This window comes from Ursus americanus, chromosome 23 (genome assembly GCF_024610735.1).
Source record: "Ursus americanus isolate L20-20 chromosome 23, mUrsAme1.1.p, whole genome shotgun sequence".
In the NCBI taxonomy this organism is placed as follows: domain Eukaryota; kingdom Metazoa; phylum Chordata; class Mammalia; order Carnivora; family Ursidae; genus Ursus; species Ursus americanus.
This window is the reverse complement of record NC_142149.1, coordinates 3,280,723-3,303,461: the sequence shown is the minus strand read 5'-3', so window position 1 is coordinate 3,303,461 and position 22,739 is coordinate 3,280,723. Positions and strand designations below refer to the sequence as shown.

The following is a 22,739-nucleotide window of genomic DNA, read 5'->3' as shown; positions in this document are numbered from 1 at the left end:
CATTGGGTGAGCTTGGTCTCACCTTGGTCTCTACCTCCGCCCCTTCCCCAGGCCAAGACTGCCCAGAGGCTCACGCTTAGACCCAGGCAGAGAGCGGCACGCATGTGGCTTGGCTCGGCCAGATGCTTCCACCAGGGACCCTGGGCCAGGAACGCGTATCACAGAGAAGCACAGAGTTCCCGCCCCACTCGCGGTGGGGGCGGACTTGAGCACCCAGAACCCAGGGGTGGCATTCTCACGGGGCCCCGGGCTCGGCCCCCTGTCCCTGCCTAGATTCTGCAGGTCGCCCAGTACCGTTCAGCACGTCGTTCTGGCCGGCCCACCCTGTCACGGATGTTATTTGTGGTCGGGCACCTTGCTGAGGGGCATGGAAGTTGCTTCCAGGTCCCATTCTCACAGGCACTGGGTCCCCGTCCCTGTGCAGGAGGATTGACAGAGGCTGAGCAGGGACTGCTCTTTCTCCCTGGAGTGCATCCCCCCCACAATTTCCCCACACCCGCTGCTCTCATTCTTTATTTCACCACAGAGGTCTAACCCCAAGTGGGTCCAGCCTGCGCCTTGTCCCGCACCTCCCTGGGTTTCCATCACGTGTTATTCCAATTTTAACGCCCCCGTGTTTGTCTACTTGGGTCCTGACCCCCAGACTGTAGCTTCATGAGGACAGGGACTGTGTCTGCTCATTCCATGCCCCAGGGCCCAGCACACCCAACATCCGAGTGCAGAATGGACTCATGGCTCCGCACGAACGAACGCAGGAACTGGGAATCACAACGCAATTTTAGTGATCTCAGATGGGGGACGGCAGAGGACAGGGAAGGGAAAGTCGGTGTGGAAAATCCAACAGCTGCCCCGCCCAGGTCCCCCTGCTTCTCCACCTGGAAACCAGCCGGGCGGTGGGGGGTACGGGGACTTCAGGGCACAGTGGTGAGCGTTAGTTGAAACCTTCCAGTACTTTCTCTAAGTTCAGAGAGATCAGTGAAAGCAGGAGGGCCCTCTGGTGGCCGCTGTTGGGGGTGGCTGCGGACAGGAAGCAGCTGGGTGGGGTGGGGGGGAGGAGCCCTGGGAGGCCCCTGGCTTCTCCAGCTCCTGTCTAGTCCACGCCTGAGGAGTTGGTCAGGTAGAAGGGCCGGATGACCACCTGGAAGCTGCTGAAGGAGCCGGCCGGGCAGGGGAAGAGGGAAGTGCTCTTGGAACTGTTGGTGCCCAGGGCACCGGGGATCATGGCCTTCTGTCCCTCAAACTCGGTGACATCGGCCACGAAGCGCCCCCCACAGAGCATGAGAGCTTTGTTTTCATAGCCGATGGTGGGATCCGAGTAGCCAGACTTGGAGAGGCCCAGGAGGGGGACCTCGTCCGAGGAGCACGAGAACCCATAGTTCCAGCAGCTCTGGACCGTGGGAAGGTAGACCAGAGACCAGGAGATGCGCATGGTCTGGAATAGGAAGCTGGGGTGCTGTGGGGTCTGGAAGGAGCGGTAGGGGTCGTTCCAGTAGCGGGACAGGGCCCGGGAATTGCTGGAGACAGAGGCGCTCCAGGTGGGTGAGGTGTACAGCCGGGGCTGGTAGGCGTCCTCGGTGAGGTTCAGGCCCCTGTACTGGGCCAGCAGGCGCAAGGGCACGGTGTGGAATTCCAGCGCCTGCAGGATCTTCTTCTGGAACAGCGCCTCGTGGCTCCAGAACAGGGACAGGTTAAACTGCAGCTCGAACAGGTCCTCGGGCAGTATCATGGGGAACCGGATCTTCTCCACCAGGCTTTCCACCTCCCTGTGGGACGGCTGCTTCTCCTGGCTCCACACGTCCAAGGCTGTGAGCAGGGCCAGCTCGCTGGGCACGGCCAGCTCACTCCTGGAGAGCAGGACCCGCAGCAGGGCTGTGGGCACGGCCGGCCAGGCCTCGGCCTGCGTCAGGGCCTTGAAGTTCCAGGCCAGGAACTGCACGCACAGCTCCTCCAGCACGGGGTCCTGGGTGGCCAGCGCATAGGCATAGAGGTCCAGCGGCGTCTGGAAAGAGGGGTCCTCGGGGAGGAGGATGGCGAAGAGGCTGGCGCAGAAGCTCTGCAGCTGCTCGGCCCCGTAGGCAGAGGCGAGCTTGTGGACGCACTTCACGGACGTCAGGGAGACGTTCAGCCTTCGGGAGTAGAAGTACCTGGGAGGGGAGCGAGAGCTGAGCCCCTGGGGCACTCTGCCCCTGCAGGACAACAGGGTGCCCGGGCGTGTGCCGGGCCTGCCTCTCCGACACCACCGTCGACCACGTGTTTGCCACTGACCCACACGGACACCCCCAGGGTTCCAGCCATCGCGAGGGGCACTCCGTGCCGCGTGCACTGATCTTTCAGGTCAACCCACGTTCCACTCTCAGGTTAGCTCAGAGCCACGTGCACAGACAAGCAGGCAGATCCCAGGGTCCTGGAGCATGACGCTCCGTCCCTCACCCCTGCCACCTCCTGCTCTCTGCCTTCAACGCCACTGCCGTCCCTTTGGCCGGACGCTGCGCCGCTGCTCCTGGCGCAGCACCGCCCCTTCCTTTCTGGAGGCACACCCTGCGCTGGACCCCCTCTGTCCAAGCACCTGTCTCATGCCCCCACGACACAGGCATCACCTCTGGCTGCCCCGTCTGCCCCACCCCCCGCCCCCGCTCCCAGTGACCCTGGGCACAACTCCAGCTGGGCCCAGGAAGAGGCGGATGGGCGCCTGCCCTTGTCCTTGAACGTATCACAGAAATCGACCCCACTGGGAGCGGCGCAGGCTAGCTTCTCATACTTGGCTGGAAAGAAACCATTTTCTCTCTTTTAATTGCCGTTCGCTGTTTTCTCTTAAATGTCACTTCCGCTATATAAAGCTTAGGTCTTAAGAACGGAAAGGAAGTTCTTTTTAAATGGATGCTTTCTGAACACCACCCCCTGGGAGGCCCCAGCAGGGAGGCCTGGCAGGAGGGGTGACGGCCCAGGCCCAGGACAGGCTGGCCCCCCTGTGTCTCAGTTTCCTTATCTGGGGCACTGGCTTGTTCGTGCTGCCGAGCCCACCGCGTGCACGGCACAGCCGTGTGCAAAGGCCCGGGTAAGACTTTGTGATGGGTTTGGGTTCACAGGGGTTCTACCTTTCACACAAGCAAGGCCAGTATGTGAGGAGAGGGAGAAAGAATTCATAACTAGGTTGTAGGTTCTTGGAACTCTTACACTGTATCCTTGTGTTACCTACGAGGTAGGAGTGTGTGTATGTGTGTTTCTGGGCCCCCTGATTTCTTCCCTGCTACATGCATGTTTGGGCCTCCCAGAGGCTGTGTGATGTGGTGTTGCAGGGCAGGTGGCCCAGCCTCGAGTGTGCAAGGAGCCTCTTGCTCTGGGAGACACTTGGGGCCCTTACCCAGCTCTGCCCCCGGCCCTGTAGCAACCTCTCACCACTGCAGGCCAGGCATCTTGTTCCTAGTGAATTCCTAACCCACAGAGCATTTGAAACCTCTTCTAATAGTGGCAGTTACCCCGGGAGATTTCTGATGCAATGTTTTGTGGAAGTCGGTATATCTGTGTGTGCGTGACAGTGCGGGTATCAGTGGAGAGTATGCAAGTATACGCAGGAGCATATGAATGAATGTGTGTGTGTACACAAGTATGGCAGCAAGAGTGTGTAGAAGAGTGTGTATGTACGTGAGTGTGGCATGGACACGACTGTGGGCCCAAATGTGCACCCACAAGTGTGCACGTGTGCACGAGTGAATGTGGGTGCAGGCAGGTATGTGTGGGGGTGAGAGTGTGCGTGTATGTGTGTGTCGTGCACACGCTTGTGTTTGTGAAAGCACCGATGTGCTCGTTGCCATAGCCCTATGGTTTGTTGTTGGAGGGAGGTGCCCAGGCCCTGGTAGCGCCATCCCGAGGGTGGTCACCTGATAAAGTCTCTGACGACAGGCAGGCACTCCGCGTCCACCTCCATGGTGACTGTTGGGCCCGGCTCCTTCCATAGGGCCTGGGCCTCGGGGTTGGTAGACAGGATCAGCCTGTGAGCACACAAGTCCAGGCCCTCCTCCTCCTGGTCCCTCACCCTCACCCTGATGGACAGGTCACAGCCCCTCTGGCTGTCAAAGATCTGCTCAAGCGCTGCGGGGAGCTCATCCGACAGGTCAAGGGTGTGGCCGCCTCGGGTTTCTAGAAGGGGCAGAGGGGAGCACACGGTTAGGTCAGGCGATGTCACCGAGAACACTTCCCCTCTATGGACTCCGGCTCCTTCCGGCCCTGTCCACTCAGGAAGGCTCGGGGAAGACGAGGGTGCCGTTCTCCTCCCCACCCCCATCGAACACCCCTGGTCAGCTCCTCTGCTCCCCCACAATCAGGCAGCACCCCCGCTGACTTCCAGAGCCCAAGGCCCCACCCATTTAAAATCCCCACCCATCAAGCAATCACTCAGGCGGCACCTTCTAAAAACCCAATCCTTCTCCCTGGCTTGATGGTCTGAAGAGTGGGGGTCTTATGGAAACTCAGTTTAGAGCTTAGGGGTCCCTAGCAGCCTCCCTCAGGGACTGAGGCCTAAAGAAGCAACTCCTGCCCCCGACAGTCCCAAAGCCTAGCTGGGAACTAAATCCCAGTTGGTCTTTCTTTGCCATGAATAGGTTTGAATCAGTCCTGACATGTCAGCCAGGTGGGTTCAGCCCCCCATTCCTCTGGCCCCCACTCCCACCATGGGCTCCCCGCCAGGACTGCTCCCTGCCTTGCACCCCAGGTGCCGGTGCGTCACCTTCCTCCCGCCCCTGCGAGCCCTCCACACGGCTGCCCTATCCTTGTGTCAGTGCTCTGACGCGCTCCCAGGCCCCGGGTGAAACCCACCAAGAAGGACAAGTGGACAACAATAAAGCCAGATCCAGGGACCGAAGCAGACGGGGCACCGGGTAAGGTCAGCACACATGGCAGGGGCAGGGAAGGGGGGGAGGGCAGGCTCCCGCCATGGGGCTGGTTGAAGGGACGTTCAGCTTGCTGTCGAGGCACGTGGGCGCTGCCTTCCACGTTTCAGAACGAGGACTGACGACCGTGAGAGGCTGGGGTTTGAAGAGGCACCAGGAGCCGTGCAGTGCAGGTGGCCCACGGGCACCGGGGGGGGGGGGGGGAACGCAGCGTTTCTGAGCCGCTGTGGGGGGCAGTTTGGGATCGCTGCTGTGAGGGGTGGGCTCTGGAGGCTCTTCTGTCCCCTCCCAGCCAGGGGGCATCACAGAGGAGCTCCGGGCAGAGGGCGCACATGCCCAGGGCTCACCATTGGTGCAGATCACACTGGCGTCCTGACGGTGCTTGCAATGGCTCTTCAGCCAGCCCAGGGACCTGCACTCAGCCAGCGATGGCTCCGTCCCCGTGCACTCCACCTCGTCCAGCATGATCGGGCCCGCGCCTGGTGGCACAGCAAGGAGGATGGGGGCTGGGAGGGAGGTGCCGGAGCCCTCTGTCCCGGGGGTAAGGGCCTGTGCACCGGGGCTGCTCCCCCAGAAGCCTTGCAAAGGCAGGAGAGTGGCCGTGGGAGAAGCGGTCTGCAGGCCTCCTGATGCGTGACTTCATGCTCCCTCATGCCCCCCACGCCATCCACCACCGGCTAGAACCTGGGGCTGTCCAAGCGGAGTATGCTGGGAGCACTGTGCCACGAAGCAGCCTCTGTCCCCTCCCCGCCCCCATTGCCGAGGAGTTGCACTATTTCCCTGTTGTCAGAATCACGGCTGCATTGGTGGAGATCTCCCTGCACCAGACTCTTCTCGGGGGGACTGTTTCAGGAAGGGACGCACCGTGAGGGAACAGGATGGCCTGTCCGAGCCTCCGCGGCACTATTTCACATGTTTGCCAGTGCTCCGTGAGTAGGAAGGCCATGTGTGTGTCTTAGCTGAAGGTCCCTTCCTGGGGGTCTGCATGGCAGTGAGTCTCAGCTTTGGAGGACCTGGGGACAGGCAGGCCTACCTGGCCCAAAGGCGGCTCCGCCCAGAGCCTCGGTAGCATTCGCAAACCCCAGGGCCCTGCAGACGACGATGGCATCCATCAGGTCCCACAGGTTGTCACACACGGTCCCCCACTGGCCTCTGTAGAAGATCTCCACGCGGCCCTCATTGGCGGTGTTCCCATCGGCCAGCCGCATGTCCCCATCTTCCACACCTACAGAGCTCCGAGGGAACAGAGATCAGCAGGGATGAAGGCCTCGCAGCTGGGCCTCCGTCCCAGCGGGGAAGCACCACCCCGCCCCTTACTTCCCCCAACTGGGAGGGTCACTTGTCAAGTTCCCCCCAAGGGAGTGCCCACTGCACCATGAGCTTTAAAGCCCCCCATCCATCCTCGAGGGCTCACCCACTGGGGAGGAGTGGAAGACGTGCCCCCCCCTCCCCCGAGGGTAAAGCGCCTTTTCTTGTCTTTGAGGTCTGAGTCCTTCCTCCATGGATGGAGAAGGGGCAGAAGGGGCAACTGGAGCCCCAGCACCTGAGGGTAGGGGAGGTAGGACCCCGGGGAAGAATGGGGGAGGAGGGGCCCATGCTGACCCCCCTGAGGGTGTCTGGGGCTTGGGGTGCACCATGCACATCACAGCAAGGACCACTGGGAGGGCTGTGGGGCAAGTCCTGGGGCAGCAGGCCTAGGGACCCCCAGAAACACTGGCAGAATGAGCCGGGTGCAGAGAGAAAGGGGGCTTGTTCTGGGACAGGGTCGGGAAGGAGCTGGGCGCCATGTTGGAGGGCAGTTCGCAGCTGGGGGTGTAGCCAGCCTCCATAGGGTCACCAGGACCAGGAAGGGCCTCCTCAGCCCGAGGTGCAGAGAGCATGAGGAACAGCGTCTAGAACTCCGGAAGTCTGACTGTGAGGAAGGGCCCGGACTCATGACCCTCCCACCCCCCACATTTGGCCTGTCTGACGGGCTCCTACCACTCAGTCCTTCTGGCTCCCACGGGATGGAATGGAGAATCTCTTGGTATCCCCCAGAACCTATAAGCCACCATCACTTGGGATAACCAGGGCTTCAAGCAGGAGAGAAGACCTGGGCTAACCCCAGTGACCCAGGCACCGAGCAGAACATCGCCTCGATTTTCTACAAGGAGGGCTCGATGCCACAGAACGGGGAGTGGCAGCTTCTCAGACTGCCACTTTCAGCATTCCTGGGGCGCAGCTCACCTTGAGTCCCTGCAACCAGCAGCCACATCCAGAGGAGCGGTGGGACGGCCATGGACTTTCCCGGGAGAGGAGGCCCTCGTCCTGTGGGGGAAAGAAGCAGCAGAGTCAGACAGCAGAGCTGGACAGCCCTCGGGACCATGCCCTGTCTGTCCAGAACCCTTTAGACCCTCTGTGTGGAGGACAGCAGGCAGGCTCCTCTGAGCTGTGAGTTCGTGACTGGGGTCCCTCACCCCTCCGGGGGCGGGGGGTGGTCCTCTAAGGAGGAGTAAGACTTGCCCAGACAAAGGGGAGGGGGCCTGGGAGAGGTCTCTAAGCAGCAGGGCAGTGGGAACAAAAGCCCATCTCAGAAAACCAGGCCCTGGGCGTGGCCCTCGGCAGGGCTGGGTGGGAATGGTGGGAGGGAGGAGGCGGGGGGGGGGGGGGGGCACGCGGTGTCCAGATCAGGAGAGGCCTGGTGGGTCTCGCTAAGGGTAGGGCTTTATCTTCAGGCAGTTGGACCCCTGTGGGAGTGCCTGGAGAGCTGTCTGTGAGCCCCTGAAGGGAGGGGACACATCAGGAGGCCACAGAAAGGCAGGCAGGAGTGACAAAGAGGGCCAGAGGAAGTGGCTGGGAGGGGGGAGGAGGGGGATCAGGGCTGAGGTCTGGGACTGACTCTGCAGCTGGAGAGGGGCTGGGGGAGCAGGGTGGGAAGGAAATGCTGAGCGGATGCCTGGGTGGGGACCTGCCTCAGGTCAGTGTCCCCAAGAAACAGAGGCTTCGAGAGGCTGGGGCCACCAAGGCCACACAGTCCGCCTGGGTGGGGCACAGAGGGCATGGGAGTCCCAGCTCTTCCAACTTTTGCCTGGAGTTCTTGCTTCTCTAGAATTTTGGGGGCACGCTTTTCATCTTCATCCCCAACCTGCTCCCCACCTGCTGTCTCCCCCATGTACCGAATGTGGAGGAGCCAGTCATTGTCTCTCTGGTTCATGAGAACCCCGTGGCCCCCACACCACTCCTAGGCCCAGGAAGTGCAGCACGAGGCAGCTGTTGTGCGCACCCCTACAGGTCAGCGCCTGGTGACCCCGAGGCAGCACCCTGGTTCTGCATTAACAATGGCCAATCATGCACCTGGCGTATTGTATGCAAATGTGGCTGCCCTTGGGGTGGCCATGGCCACCTCTTGTAGCCTGACTCCCTTGTATGAGAAGTTGGGATAGGGCTGCCTGCTGTTGCCTTTTGCAAATTAGAAAAAGATACTCTTCCTTTGGACAGATGTAGGCCTGGGCCGAAATGCAAAAAATGGTGAAAGCACCCTGGGCTGAATTCCAAGCCTGCTTGCCCCTTTGTCCTTGTGCAGTGAGCAACCTGGGCAACTATACATACAGAGACCCTATGGATCTGGGAGAGGGAATGATGGTCCCTGGGCTGAGGAAGGACACCAGATCCCCATTTGGGTAAAAACAGGGAGATTATACCCTCTAGGTGACATTGGGTAGAGACAGGGACACCCACCTGAGAGCAGGAGGCATGAGCTTACCTGCCTGAGGCAACCAACTACTGATAGCTGCCCTGGAGCCTCTCAGCTTTCTGCTGCAGGATCCCTCTGCAGGCTGTGCTTCGACCCAGAAAACCCTCCCAGTGTGGAGTGTGGTCAGGCTGGTCCCAGGAAATACCAGAGAAAACAGTCTAGTTTCGATTTCTAGAAACCACCTGACTTGGGTTTCTTCTGGGGTTGGCTGCCGACAAGGCTCCCGGCGCCCCTCCCTCCACTCAGCTCTGACTGTGGATGTCCGGGCGGCGGTGGCCCGAGGTGTAGCTGACCATAAGCAGAGCAAGACGGCCAACAGCTACAGGGGAATGTTTACATCTTCCAAGCTGGACGGGCCCCCAGGGCTGGCGTTGGGGGAGGCTTGGAGGGGAAGCGGGGGCGGGGGAGCAGCAGGAGGAAGAGTGAGGGTAGGCGCAGACAGGCAGGGTCTGCACCTGCCGGCATGACTGTGGGCTCCCACGGAATGCTCTGAGCCCTGTCCTGAGTCTGGCACAACGCCAGCAGGGTGGAGACCGCTCATTATGGGTCTGCCCGGCCTGAGTGCTTGGCATGCCTGACCTCCCAGAGAGGCTCCCCCTCTGCGAGGCCATATGGAGTGGTCCCCCTGACGGTGGGAGGGAGGCCCCGAGACATGAGACAACATGCCCAGGTACACAGCCAGCAACTGGAAGAGCTGGGCCCCACACGCAGCAGTGACCCCCAGAGCCTGCTCTGGTCACCAGCAGAGGACGCCACACCCCCCATGCCTACTGTTCTCCCAGCGTCTCACCCCCTGCAGGGCAGGGGACGCAGCCTCTGGAGTGGCTGGAAAGTGCTGAGCCCACCTCCCAGCCATGCCTGGCCTCCAAGAGAAAGCGCCACCGCGGTTTTCCCTAGGGGAAGCACGCACTCTCCCTCCCAGCCTGTGTCTGAGGACCCCAGGCTGCCCCGGAGTCTGACCCAGAGCTGGCAGCTCAGAGCCCTTCAGGCCCCTTGCCACAGGGATGGTGTCAGCGAGGGGCCGTGATGGCAGCCAGCGCGTGGAGAGTCAGCTTCTGGCTCTCGGAGGGACCCTCTAGGGGATGTGCAGGCAGAGCCAGAATGTGGAGGCAGTAGGTCTGACGCTGTGATCTGAGCCCCTGGCTCCCCCTGGCCTGAAGTCAAGGTCAAGTCCTGGGATTTGCAGTTCAATGAGGCAATCAACGCCCTCTATTGTTTTGGTCACCTGCATCCCAAGGTTCGGGATGAGAGCTGTCCCTTGGAATGTCCCCAGGTCTCTTTAGCCTAGTGGCCCCCAACCTGGTTTGCACATGAGAATCATGTGGGAATTTTACCAATTTCTGATGCTTAGGTCAGCTCAGTCACCATCTCTGGAGTGGGGACAGGCGCTGGCATTTTAAAGCCTTCCAGGTGGCTGCCGTGTGCAGCCAGGGCTGAGAGCCGCTGGCAGACAGTTTCCCCGGCACCCTGCGGTTCCAGAGAGTGAGGCCCGAGGTCAAGCATTTAATGGCTATTTGCCCAAGACGGGAGGTCTTAGGGAGTGGCATGGTTCACCTAGCTCCCTCCAACGAAACTGCAGATAGTCAGGGGAGAAGCATCTGGAAATAGCACTGGCCAAGAGACCGTAGTGAGTTTTAAAATCCCATCCACTGAAGGAGCTTCGGGTTTGTTGGCACAGAACCTCCAGAACCTTCCTTCACATAGTTTCCACTGACTTCTGCCCAAACAAGCTGCCCGTCAGGAAAAGGAGACAAAGGAAGTCCTTTGGGAGGTGTTGGTGGCATTAACCTTACAAATAAAACTGCCCCAATTATCCTACCGGCAGAAATCGGTTTATTCAGGAAGAGCAGAGAATTGCAGCCTGGAATACGCAACCAATGGCAGAACCACAGGCAGGTCCACCAAACAAAGAAGAGGAGGCTCTTTTATGGGGGGGGGGTGTTATTAGAAACAGAAAGCCCCCTGCAGTGAACTGGGAGTTGAAAGAATGGGGGCGTCTCACTGGCTGGGCTGTTGCGGGGGAGGAAGAAACCTTCCTTCCTCCAGGTGGGGTAGTCAAGTGGCGTCCAGGTGCACGGTGCTCTCTTCCGGCAGGGTGGGCAGCTGGCAACAGCACTGCAGTGAGAGCTCCCCCTGCCGGCCGCCCCACTCCATTCTAACTGAGCTTCCCTTTTCTTAATGTTCACAGTGTTGAAAACTTGAGTTTAAAATTCAAGTTGCTGAATCTTTAGCCCCAAAGTCCTGAGAAGTCCTTCAAGTCAAAGGGAGTAAAATATAAGACTGAGACCTCTTCGTGGAATCAGAGTATGGGTATCTCCTCCCCGGGGCTTTCCGCGAGCCGACTGGAACCAGCGCTTGAGATGATCTGCTCCAGCGAGGAGGGGCTCAGCTCTGAGAAGGAGACTGAAAGCCCCGGACACCACGGACACCTGGGCCCAGCTGTGATGGTGTGCATGACGCTGCCGTCACCAAGGAGCCACTGCCACCGAGGCAGGAGAGAACGCTCAGCTGGCTTGTAGGCTATCCCACCCCCTCGCCCGATGTCCAAGCAGCTAGGCACTGCCGCGGACCTCCACACGCATAATACTCAAACCGCGATGGGAAGCAGCTGCTCCTCTCAGCCCCCTTTGTAGGTGAGAAAACAGAGGTGCGGCGAGGCAACATCTGCTCAGTGATCACCCGCTCAGGCAACACCTGCTTCTCTTTTTAAAAAATTGGGTTGCGATACAATGTACATATAATAAAATGCATGGATTGAATGAGTTTTGACAAAGATGCAGACGGCAACCATGACCACAACCACGATATAGAGAACATTTTCATCACCCCAAAAGTGCACTTCTGTCCCTTTGCAGTCAGTTCCCAGCAGCAGCCCCCGTCCCCAGCAACCACCGATCTGCTTTTTGTGTTCTAGAATTTTGTATGAATAGAAACATACAATATGTAATGTATTGTATCCAGCTCCTCTGACTTAGCACGATGCTTTCAGATTCACTGATGTCAGCAGATACCAGTAACTGGTTCATTTTTGTTCTCCGCTCTAGCCCCCCATATAGACGGACTACAGTTTGCTTATGCATTTCTGCGTTGATGGGCATTTGGGACGTTCCCAGGTTGTGACTGTTATGAATAAAGCTCTTAGGACCGTTTGGGGAGCAGACTTGGTGTGAACACAAGCTTTGCTTTCTTTTGTGTAAAATACCCAGGGAAAGGATTACCAGGTCATGTGATAGATGTTTAACTTTTTTTTTTTTTAAGTTTTTTTAATTTATTTGACAGAGAGAGAGAGAGACAGCCAGCGAGAGAGGGAACACAAGCAGGGGGAGTGGGAGAGGAAGAAGCAGGCTCCCAGCAGAGGAGCCTGATGTGGGGCTCGATCCCAAGACTCTGGGATCACGCCCTGAGCCGAAGGCAGATGCTTAACGACTGAGCCACCCAGGTGCCCCCCCCCTTTTAAAGTAGGTTCCATGCCCACTGTGGGGCTTGAACTCACAACTCTAAGATCAAGACCTGAGCTGAGATCAAGAGTCGGAAGCTTGGGGCTCCTGGGCGTGATCCCGGAGTCCTGGGATCGAGCCCCTCATCGGGCTCCCTGCTCTGCTGGGAAGCCTGCTTCTTCCTCTCCTCTCCCACTCCCCCTGCTTGTGTTCCCTCTCTCGCTGGCTGTCTCTCTGTCTGTCAAATGAATAAATAAAATCTTAAAAAAAAAAAAAAAGAGTCGGAAGCTTAACCCACTGAGCCACCCAGGCGCCCCTAGATGTTTGACTTTTTAAGAAACTATCACACTGTTTCCCACAGTGGCCCGACCCTTCAGCATCCCTACTGGCCATTGTCTGAGTGTCCTGGCGGCTCTAAATCCTCACCAAAACTTGGCGTTACCAGTCTTTTTCAAGGCACCATTCTGGTGGGGACGCAGCGGGGTCTCATCGTGCTGTTAATGGCTAACGCTGCTGGGCACCTCCTCATAGGCTTGCTTGTCAGCCATCCGTCCTCTTCGGTGAAGTGCCTGTTTAGAGCTCAGGCACATTTTAAATCGGGCTGTTTGTCTTATTACTGAGTTGTACACACAGTCTTTACGTTCTCGGGAGGCAAGTCCTTTAGCAGATAGGATCCGCAAATTTTGTTTTTATCTTTTCATGCCTTTTCATCTTAGCAGCGTCTTCTGAAGGACCAAGGTTTCAGGTGTAGATGAAGCTCAAAGTCTCATTCTCTCTCGTGCCGTGTTGAAGACGTTTCTGCCTGACCCAAAGTCCGCTGTCTTCGGCAATTTTTTAGTGTTAGCTCTTGCATTTGGTCCTATGATCTATTCTGAGGTAATTTTGTGAATGGTGGGAGTTAAGGTTTCAATCATTTGTTTCCATAGAGATTAGACTTGTCCCAACATCACTTTAGCAAAAACAGTCTTTCCCCCACTGAACTACCCTGGCACTTTGGCCCAAAATCCACGGACCACACACATATGCGTCTATTTATGGACTTTTTTCTGTTCCTTTGATTTACACGTCTATTGTTCTTCCGCCAATACAACAGCTTTGACTGCTTATAGCTTAATACATTTTAAGTCTAGAAGCCAGATAGTATAAATCCTTCGACTTCTTCTTTCTCAGAATTGAATATTCCCATCCAACAAGAGTGTATTGTTCCATTTATTTGGGTCTCCTTTGATTTCATCCGTGTTGTGCAGTTTCGGTCTACAGATCTTGCACGTATTTATATCAATTTCACAGTTTCCAATTGTTCACTGTAGCTACGTAGAAATAAGCTAATTTCTGTATGGGCGCTCTGCATCCTTTAGCTTTGCTAAACTCAACTTAGTTCTGGGAGCTATTTTTTGAAGATTTCTTAGGCTTTTCTATCTAGTCAATCTTGTCATTGGCAAATAAAAATAAAGACAGTTTTACTCTTTCTCTTCCAGTCTGAATGACTTTCTTTCCCTTGCCTAATTATACTGTCTGGGATACCCCATCAGATGACTGCAAATAAAAGTGATGAGAGCAATGTCAGTTTCCGGGGTCTGATCACTGTGCTTAGTCGTGACAACTGTAAGGTGTTAGCACCAAGAAGCCTGCATGAAGGGAACAGAGCTACACTATCTGAGTTTTACAATATTTGTGTGGTTTAAAATGACTTCAGTATAAGAAGTTAAGTGGGGGGGGGGGAGTGGTGAAAGTGGCCACTCTTGCCTTGTTCCCAGACGTATGAGCGACACATTCAGTCTTTCAGCACAAAGTATGACATCAGCTGTAGGTTTTTTGCAGACACGCTTTATCAGGTTAGAGACATTCCTTTTTTGCCAAGTTTGCTAAGAGTTTTCTTTTTAAATCATGAATGGGTAGTGAATTTTGTCAAATGCTTTTTCTCTATCTTTGAAGATGATCATATGGTTTTTCTTTTTAGTCTGTTAATGTGGTGGATTACATTGATTTTAGAATATTAAACCAACCTTGCATTCCTGGAGTAAACCATGCTTTCTCATGAGTTATTTTCACTTTTATATACAGCTGGATTCAACCGGCTAAACTTTTGCCAAATATTTTTGCATCTATGTTCATGAGGGAACTGGTCTAGATTTTTCTTTTCTTGTAATATATTTCTCTGGTTTTGGTATCAGGATAGTGGGAAGCCTAAAAGGAGTGGGGAAGTGTCCAAAATCATGGAAAATTTTGTGTGGGCTTGGTATCATTTCTTCTTTAAATCTTTGGTACAATTCACCAGTAAAACTATCTGTGGTCAGAATTTTCTTTGTGTGAAGGCATTTTATTTTTGTTTTATTTAGATTTTTTAAAACAATTTTATTAAGGTATAATCTGCCTCGAAACTTACCAATTTAAAGTGCACATGACAGGATTAACATTTGGGAAGAAATTAGTGTCACTTTCTTTCACTCAGTTCCAACGTGGCTTTCGGGAGTTTTCTTTCTGCTGATCAGTTATGTGCTGAACAGATGAGAGTACCCTATAGACCAAAGTCACCACCTGTGTGAGTCCGGAGGCTCAAAGGGCCAAGGGCTGGTTTTCAGCTCCTTGCTCCTCCATTTGCAATTCCCTGTCTGGTCCCGCCCCAGGCTGACGCACTCTGGAGTCTCCTTCACGGCTCTCCTGGAATGGTTCTCGCCAGGATTGCCAAGAACGCCAGGTCCTCCTATTGCTCAGTTCACAGATACTTCCAGACCTCCTTACTTGACCTCCCTGTGGTATTTGATGGGTCCGGCTCCCTGCAGGAAACAAACGGCTTCAAACTGGGGTCACTAAGGAGGCTTTAAGAAAGGGGCTATTTACAGGGTGTGAGTGAGCAGGGTAGGGACACCACAAGGGGTAGAGTGGTATCTGGAGCTCAGACCACTCTCAGGCCAGAAGGGGCGAGGCAGGGAGCAGTCACTGGAGCGTAGGCTGAGAGAGTAGAGGGACCCGCCTTGTGAGACTGTGCGGGAGGCAACCCTGCAGGAGGGAATCGGGGACCCCCCAGCTCATCCTCCTCCCTCCTGCCAGTCAGGGTCATCGCAGAGGGCTCAGATGAGGCTCACTCAGGTCAGCCTCTGGGGACCAGAGCAGGGCGGGGAGAGGAAGGGGCAGGGAGGGTCTGAAGACACAAAAGGAACTGCGGGCACACTTGGCTTTAAGACATGACACTCTCGTGATCTTTCCTACTCCAGTTCAGGCTTCTCTTCTTCATCAGCCCCTCCTTTTCCAGTGCTCCCAAGGCTTCAACGTAGAGCATCCTGGGATCCTGCACGCCCTTGGGAACAGTCTCATCCCTGCAGCTTCACAGCCACACTAACGAAGCCCTAACGGGTCTAGACCTCTTTCCTGGGATCTTCCTCATCACCCAATCCAGAGCGCTCCACTGCACAGGCAGCCACGGAGTGCACGAGTGCACACTAAGCAAGTGTCGGGGGCTACTCACGAGAGCAACTTCCCTTCACAGATGAGGAACCAAAGGACAGAGAAGTTAGGTAGTGTCCCAGGTCACACAGTGCCAATGTTGGGGCCAAGACTGGAGTCTGCGAGTGACTTCACAGCCTATATTCTTAACCATCATGACCAAAAGAGTTTCTCCAGGTTCAGGAAAAGTTGGGACTGGATAATTCATTTTCAGAAAAGTCTTTCCCCATCTGGAATGGTGCCTGTCCCATGAACTCCCATGGCATATCAGACCCCAGCCCCAAAACAGAAGGACAGAGCACACCCTTTGGGGAGCTGTCGTGTGAATCACCAGGGCTCTGGCATTTCTGCCAGGCCCTTGGCCCCCAGCCAACACAGACCAGGAGACAAAGAGAGCTCACAGCCCCTCTGGCACTTTATTGTTTACAAAACAATGGCTCCTGTTGGAAGGAACACAATCATTATGCTGACAGCAGCAGATACAGAAACAAAAAAATGTCTACCTTTCAAAGAGTCAAAAATCACTGACGGTGAAAATGCTCTTCAGGGCACCTAGGCTGAGGTGCCATCAGAAAGGTCTCAACTTAGTGACTGTCCCAAGTCCTCTGACTGTCCTAATTTCATCTCTGTCTTAAAAACTCAGAGAGCCCCAACATCAGTGACATTTATCAAGAAAGTGAGTCGGGGAGTCCGGCCAGGCAAAGTCAGAAAAGACTTGGGTCTTCCACGGTATGTCCAGCGGGAGCTGAGTTCCAGAGAAACGTGTCACATTCTTTCAATAGATGTTTTATAGTGGAAGAAACACACAGCAGCGCAAGAGGGATCCTCACTGGGTTCCTTCCTAGCAGCTGTATTAGAGTCTGAGAAAAGTCTGATGGCCCTTCCTGGGCCATCACGGTACCCCACAACCTCCTGAGGGGAGAGGGGCGCTGCTTCAGGGCAGGGGCGCTGTGGGCTGATGGTGGGGTCCTACTTGGCTCCAATCCTGGCTGACCTGTCCTAAACCCTCTCTCTGCCTCTGCCCTGGAGCATGGAGAAGAGGCCAAGGGATGCAGACAAGCAGAGTTTGTGCGAAGTTTCCAGAGAAGAGACTGCAAAGCCCCCCGTGAAGGGGGAATAAAAGGTCAGCGGACAGAAGCCATGGGACCAGATGCGCATCCTCGCTGACATCTCAAGCACTGAGCCCAGCGCCTGGGACCCAAGGTGGGTGTGGCGAATGTAGGGTCAGAAGTAAAAGATAATCATTTGTGGAAGTCTTTAAAGGCATGACAGCTTCTGATAGTTGTTCATAAAAAGCAATGTTTTATCTTTGTATCTTTTGACCAAGGACTCGGAAACGCTTAAAAACTTGTCCGACCAACTGTGAGAACTTAATTCCAAACTCCTCCACTGCCAGGAATGAAGTTAACTATGAGACTCGCTCTGTGTGATCAGATGGTGATGCCGAGAAAGGAAATTGGTTTAATTAAAATAAGTTAATAATTACAACTTCAAAGCGCTGCATTGCCACAGAATTTTCCTGAAGGGAAAAACTGGAGTCGGTCACATGAAGTGGAGATTGTCTGATGTGAGGCTGAGAACAAATGAGCGAGCTGTGTCCTTTCCTGCAGAATTTGGGCAGATATGCCCCTGGAGGTCTGCCCTCACCCACACATCCCTGTAATTCTCTGCAGTATAGACACATTCTTTTCCAGGAACCCGGAGAAGTGGATTTAATGCACGAGGTTCACGAAGAAGGAAGAAAAGGAGCTGGCCTGGGAGTTCCTGATAGGCAGGTCCACTTCGGACTCGCTGTTTAGCTCCTAGAAGGGGCACAAGCCTTGACGCACAGAAGGAGCTCAAGAAACATTTACTGAAGGGAAGAACAAACAGAGGAGAAAGGGAGGTTGGATGGAAGTGCGAAGCCAGGTTACAGAGGGCCCCCAGGTTAGGATGCCTGCAGGGGCCAGCTCCCACCACCAGATGGCAGAGCACACACCGGTCAGCACACCCTGGGCACCAGGCCCCTTTCCCAGGGCTGAGGACTCCAGGCTCCGCAGCTCCAGGACCCTGGGGCTGACTGAACTCCTTGAACCAGGCACACACCTCCTCCAAAAAGGAAAAAAAAGCAACATAAAACACCACAGAAAAGTGCAGCCATCTGGTTTTTATAAAATTTGAGTCCTGATGGAGCTGAAAACTGTCCACCTCTGGGCCTTGCTGGTCTGAGTTTTGTAAATTTAAATAAACTCTATTCCTTCATACTTCACGTTGCCGATCTTGGTCTCTGGCAGCAGGAAGCGCCCGTCCAGCGTGAAGGCCATGATGTAGGTGGCGATCTTGCCCCTGTCCTCCTCAGACTTGAGGGCCACAATGATCTGGTCATCGGTGTTGGGGATGAACTTGAAGGAGGAGAAGCCATGTGTGGGGACCACCTCCCCCACGTGGCTGACGGAGATGTCACCGAAGTCCTGGGCGGCGCTCAGAAGCAGGTTGGTGCCCTTGTGCTCGTCGTCCTTCTCGCTGTACCGCTCGTGGCTGGCCCGGCGTGGCAGGAAGAACCACCGCTGCAGCGTGTCACTCCAGCAAGCAGACTCGTGAATGAGGTAGCCTGGGGACACACGACAGACCCACAGGTCACCAGACCACCCGGTGGCCTGGCCCCGCCCCGTGCGGGCAGGACTGTCCACCACACAGGAGCGTGCCCGTGGGGCCTCCTTCCCTGCACGGGCTTCCCGCTGCCGACGCTGCGAGGTGGCCTGTCCCGTCCGCTGGGGCAGCGTGCCTGCTCGATCTTCTTCAGACCTCCCTCTGTCCTACAGGCCTTTCCAGCTGCCCTTGTTCTCGATTACCAGAGTAACAAAGACAACGCAGGCCATTCTGTCCCTGATGCCCCATCTCTGGACACCTGTGGCCATGAGTTCTGTCTGCATTTCTGATTCCTTGGTGCCAAGGAGCATGGAGAGCGGGGCCGGGGAAGGGAGCGAAATAAACAAGCAGGTTTGATTTGTGAGGCAGAGATTGGGGTTGGGGGAGAGGCTGCCTTGAAGTTGAAAAGGAAGTAGCATGCCCTCTATCTGGGGGCAAAGCAATGTCCTCAGTGTCATGCTCCCTAAGCCTAGGGCTCCCTGGCTGCTCCAAGAACCATGACTTCCCACCACACACCACAACAGCTCTTGGAAGGTGAGGCGAAGAGCCCAAGCTCTGTCCACCTTGCTTCTACTGGGTCAGAAGTGAGGCCCAAGCCCTGCCCTTAGCGAACAGCCAGAGAGCTCGGGTGGGAGGGGGCTGCAGTCTGAGACAGCGGGAGGCAATCTGCCGGGGAGAGTGAAGAACAAATGGCTCATTTGTCCCCAGCTGGAAGCAGCCATCACAGACAGAAATCATCAAAACAGCCCGAAACGACACTGCTGAGTTCGGAAGCAAATGGTCGGAGGAAGCGCACGTGCAGCACACCAGCATCCGTCGGAGGCCCCCCGCCGGCGGGACTGGTCCCTTACCTGGAGGCTGGATCCCTGCAGCGGCCCGCAGAGCGTTGTAGCTGGACACCCAGTTCTCGTGGTCCACGCTGCCCCTGCAGCCCACCACCTTCACCCACTCTGGGTTTTCATTCATCACTTCCCCCGTGCTGGTGGTCCACTCCTTGCCCAGGCCGCCCACATACAGATGCTCGTCCTTCACAGCCAGCCACTCGGCTTTGAAGCCTGGGGACAAGGAGATGAGGGAGCGTGCCTGAGGTGACAGCCACGCCTCTGCTCCCCAGGTTCTTGCGGGGTCTGGCAGCCTTGGGCATCAGAGGTCACCTGTGCTGGACCTCCCGCGAGGCAATGATGAGAGAGCAGAGGGCAGGACAGTCTGGCTCAGGGCTCCATTCCCAGAGGGTCAGCATTTGGGCACCTGCCCTCTGCCTTCTATTCTCCCCCCTCCCCACCCTCTAGGACCTGTCACATTCTCTTCAGCCACTCAATCCAGGAACCCGCTGCTGGGACAGCCTCTCCTAAACAGATTCAGATGGCTCCTGCCACTGGCGCTGCACCTGCCCCTCCACTCTCCAAGGCCCAGCCGGCCACTGGTCAATCTCCTCTGATCCCCAAGCTCTGTTTCTCAAGCTGTACACCCCAACCTCACGACCACCTCCAACCCCAGGCAAGAGGAAGCGCTTGGGGTTATTATCACGGCAGAGAGTGGGTCCTCACAACGGTACCTGGCGTCCACTGAGAGGAGGGGAAGCGCCAGGAGCCAGAGCTAAGAGGGGCTGGTGGGGGCTCAGAGTCCACTCCAATCAGTGTGTTTACCTTCTTAAGACAGTTTACTTGCTGTGAGCCCACCTGGAAGGCTGAGTGCACTCAGGCTGCGTGGGACGCTAATCCCCATGCACCCTGTGTTCTAAATTGTGCTTGCTCTCCCAGATGTTTTGCAAGCTTCTTGCTGGCCCTGAGGACCCAGGGCTGCGGCCCACCCCGAGAAATGGCAGCAGGCTGCAGAATGCTTTTCTGCAGGTGGCTCTGCAGGGACCTGCTGAGTTCCTGTGGTCCCGGGGGCCTCACCAGCTTCCCTGGGTCACTTCTGAGAAAAGAGCCTCTCCGTTTACCAGGCCTTCCATCCTTTCTGATGACCCAACCACAGACAACCCGAGGCTCTACTTTCCTCCTGACCCAACGGGGAAGAACAGACCTACAACGGCTGCGCATAAACGCTGACAGACTAAGGCAGGAATCGGGCAACCAATGTCTTCTCTGAACCCTACGTCCAGACGGTCCCCTGCCCCTGGCCCCAGGCGTGGGCGAGCACTGAAGGGGTCTCATCACTGCATGGAGGGCTGGCAGACAGCGCGTGCCCCACAGGCCCCGCTAGTTGCTGCCACTCCTCTGACCTGAGAGGGGCCTGCAGCGTTTAGCTCCCTAAAGGGTGCAGACCCACGTGGGGAGCACAGGCAAGCATGGAGGCTTTCGTCAACTCTCCCGCTCGTGCCCAGAGCCTCCCTGCCCCTTGCCCGTCTGGGGCTCTGGGCCACTCCGGCTCCCTCTCGAAGCTCTGTGCTCCCCGCCGCCTAAAAGCCGTAACTCCTTTCCAGCACACGGCAGAGCGGTGGGTCACAGAGGATTTCCAAGCTCGGATCCCACTCAAGTGCAGTCACTGCCACGCACGCACAGACACTCCTCCTGCTGTATGTTCAGAAAGGAGTGCTACACAGCGCAGTTTGCCTTTCCAATACAGTCTCAGTTCAAAATGGGAGCAATCTGACACCATGGCTTTAAAGGTAAGATGCTTGGAGGCTGTCATTGCCACGTGCTCTGAAGACACCTTTGAAGATACAAGAAGGGACTCATTCCCGGAAGTGCCGAGAGCAGCAGCGGACAGGGCGCACAAACTTGTCCTGGAAAGGACCCGCTCCTACTGGAGGGCCTGTTTCGGTGTAAGGCCTGCTCTGGGATGGGGCGGCCGTGCGTCAGAAGCAGGAGGGAGATGGCTCTACCTGGTGTTCCCTCCTCCTGGTTGCGTGAATGCTTTACCACGCATGTACACAAACCAAACTGGCAGTCAACCGAAACCTGTCCCCTAACACCCCAGGCAAAGCCGGGAGACGGAGATGGTCCGACTTACCTTTCCCCACCGTTCCATCGCCATCGGACAGAATCACCCATGGCACGGCTTTGGTGCCCTCGATCTGGTAGATGACTCCTGTCCGGTCGTCCACGGAGTAGAGTCTCCCGTTGAAGACGATCAGCTCAGACAGCTCCATGCCCCGCCCCTTCTCAGCCAGATGGGACTCTAGGACCCCGTGGCCTTTGTCCCATTCCACAGCCACCTTGTCCCCGCTGTCTGAGAGGGTCAGATAGCCCTTCCTCAGGTAACTAAACCAGGTATTTTCCTCTTGGGCTCTAGACTCTGTGTCCAAGTCGGCAATAACTGCAATTCGGTACCGAGTCCCGCCCGGCGTCCTCTGGGGGGCAGACAGGGGGTAGGTGTCATTGTACCGGTCAGCAGCTGCCTGGCTGAGCCTCCAGTTGTGGGCGTTGGGCACAAGGGGCCTGCCTGGGGGTGGGCGGTGGGAGTAGAGCAGCCAGAGGACGGCAACGCCCACAAAGGACGGCAGGATCACTTTCCAGCGGGGGCGGAAGCGGGGGTCCGCTGCCTTGGTCATGGACGCCAGCACCGGAAGGCCCCCCACACTTATCCGGAGGGCGTGCATAGGCTCATTCCATTCCAGGTGGTTGGAGGGCTGGACGGGCATCAGACTGAAGGGCAGGCGGGACCTGGACACCCAGACAGAGAGGACAGGGGTCAGCGACCTGCAAAGCACAGAGGCTTCCCAATTACTTGAAGGTGCAGAGCCTGAAGGCTGCCTTATCCAGAATGGCACCATCACGACTTTGTGGCCATTACTACTTCCTTGGCTTAATTAAACCCTGACTCCAGCACCATCTCTATTTACTCTTACTCAGCAGGATGAGAAGTCTTTTCAAAGCAAAGTTATTCCATCTCCTCTGTCTCAACTGGCAAGAAAAAAGCTCAGTGAGGGCAAGCTCTGTGTAGGCTGGTGCTTTACCAGCTCAGAAAGAGGGCGCAGCAGTGGGGAGGGAGGGAGTGGGGGTGCTGAGGGGTCTGGGCAGGACAGGGCAGCACAGGGTCCAGATGTGTACGCTCATCGAATGTCACCTCGTTTGAGAAGCTCTCCCTGAGGGCTCTGCTCCCAACAGCACCCCCCTTGGCTTCTGCCACCCCCCAACACCATGTTACACAGCTATCAGTGTGTTTGTCCAACTGTGTCCCGCGCTCCTAGGATAGCGCACAGAGCAGACGTATGCTCACCCAGCGAGTCTTGACTTCCTCCTGGGCAAGGTTTCTGTAATATTAATGTATATATAAAACAGATTTAGGCTAAACAGAAATTGGCAAAGTCTTTCCTCTGGTGCCCTTCGATTAATGTAAATGACACAGGGACCAGCATCTGACTGGCCCTCATGGCCTGGAGCCCAGCATCAGCACACTGGCCCCAAGGGACAGCTGGCTTCACCTGGGGCCTGGCTTGGCCTGGGACCCTGGCCCGCTCCCGAGTGCAGCAGGACAGCTGGGTGGCAGCGGCCAGGAAGTGCAGTTTTTCACCACCTGCCCCCAGCTTACGTCCCCAGCACAAACCACGTAGCCTGGTCGGCATGGCCACGGCGGCGCCAGGCCAGCATCTGTCTCAGGGCAGCTGCCAAGCTGGGGGAGCAGAACCAGCAGAGCGTCAGCCCCGGGCTGCGGCGCTCAGGCTCT

At 56.4% G+C, this 22,739-nt stretch overlaps 2 protein-coding genes across 3 annotated transcripts in view; both read right to left on the bottom strand.

The window, feature by feature from the left end:
* Positions 1–759: 759 nt before the first annotated feature.
* LGALS3BP (galectin 3 binding protein) lies at positions 760–8,679 on the bottom strand. Its single transcript, XM_045814586.2, has 6 exons — positions 8,629–8,679; positions 7,113–7,193; positions 5,920–6,111; positions 5,234–5,365; positions 3,879–4,137; positions 760–2,144 (listed from the first exon to the last, which is right to left on the bottom strand). The coding sequence occupies exons 2-6, from the start codon at positions 7,162–7,164 to the stop codon at positions 1,091–1,093; spliced, it is 1,689 nt and encodes a 562-aa protein (XP_045670542.2). The 5' UTR covers positions 7,165–7,193; positions 8,629–8,679; the 3' UTR covers positions 760–1,090.
* Positions 8,680–15,897: 7,218 nt separating this feature from the next.
* Positions 15,898–22,739, bottom strand: part of CANT1 (calcium activated nucleotidase 1) — a 56,791-nt gene continuing 49,949 nt past the window's right edge. For both annotated transcript variants that reach the window (XM_087854035.1, XM_087854034.1), the window contains 3 exons: positions 21,084–21,736; positions 18,980–19,183; positions 15,898–18,090 (listed from right to left, as the gene is read on the bottom strand). In XM_087854035.1, coding sequence (XP_087710161.1) covers positions 17,720–18,090; positions 18,980–19,183; positions 21,084–21,714 — 1,206 coding nt within the window. In that variant the 5' untranslated portion in view covers positions 21,715–21,736 and the 3' untranslated portion in view covers positions 15,898–17,719. The remainder of the gene's footprint in view (positions 18,091–18,979; positions 19,184–21,083; positions 21,737–22,739) is intronic.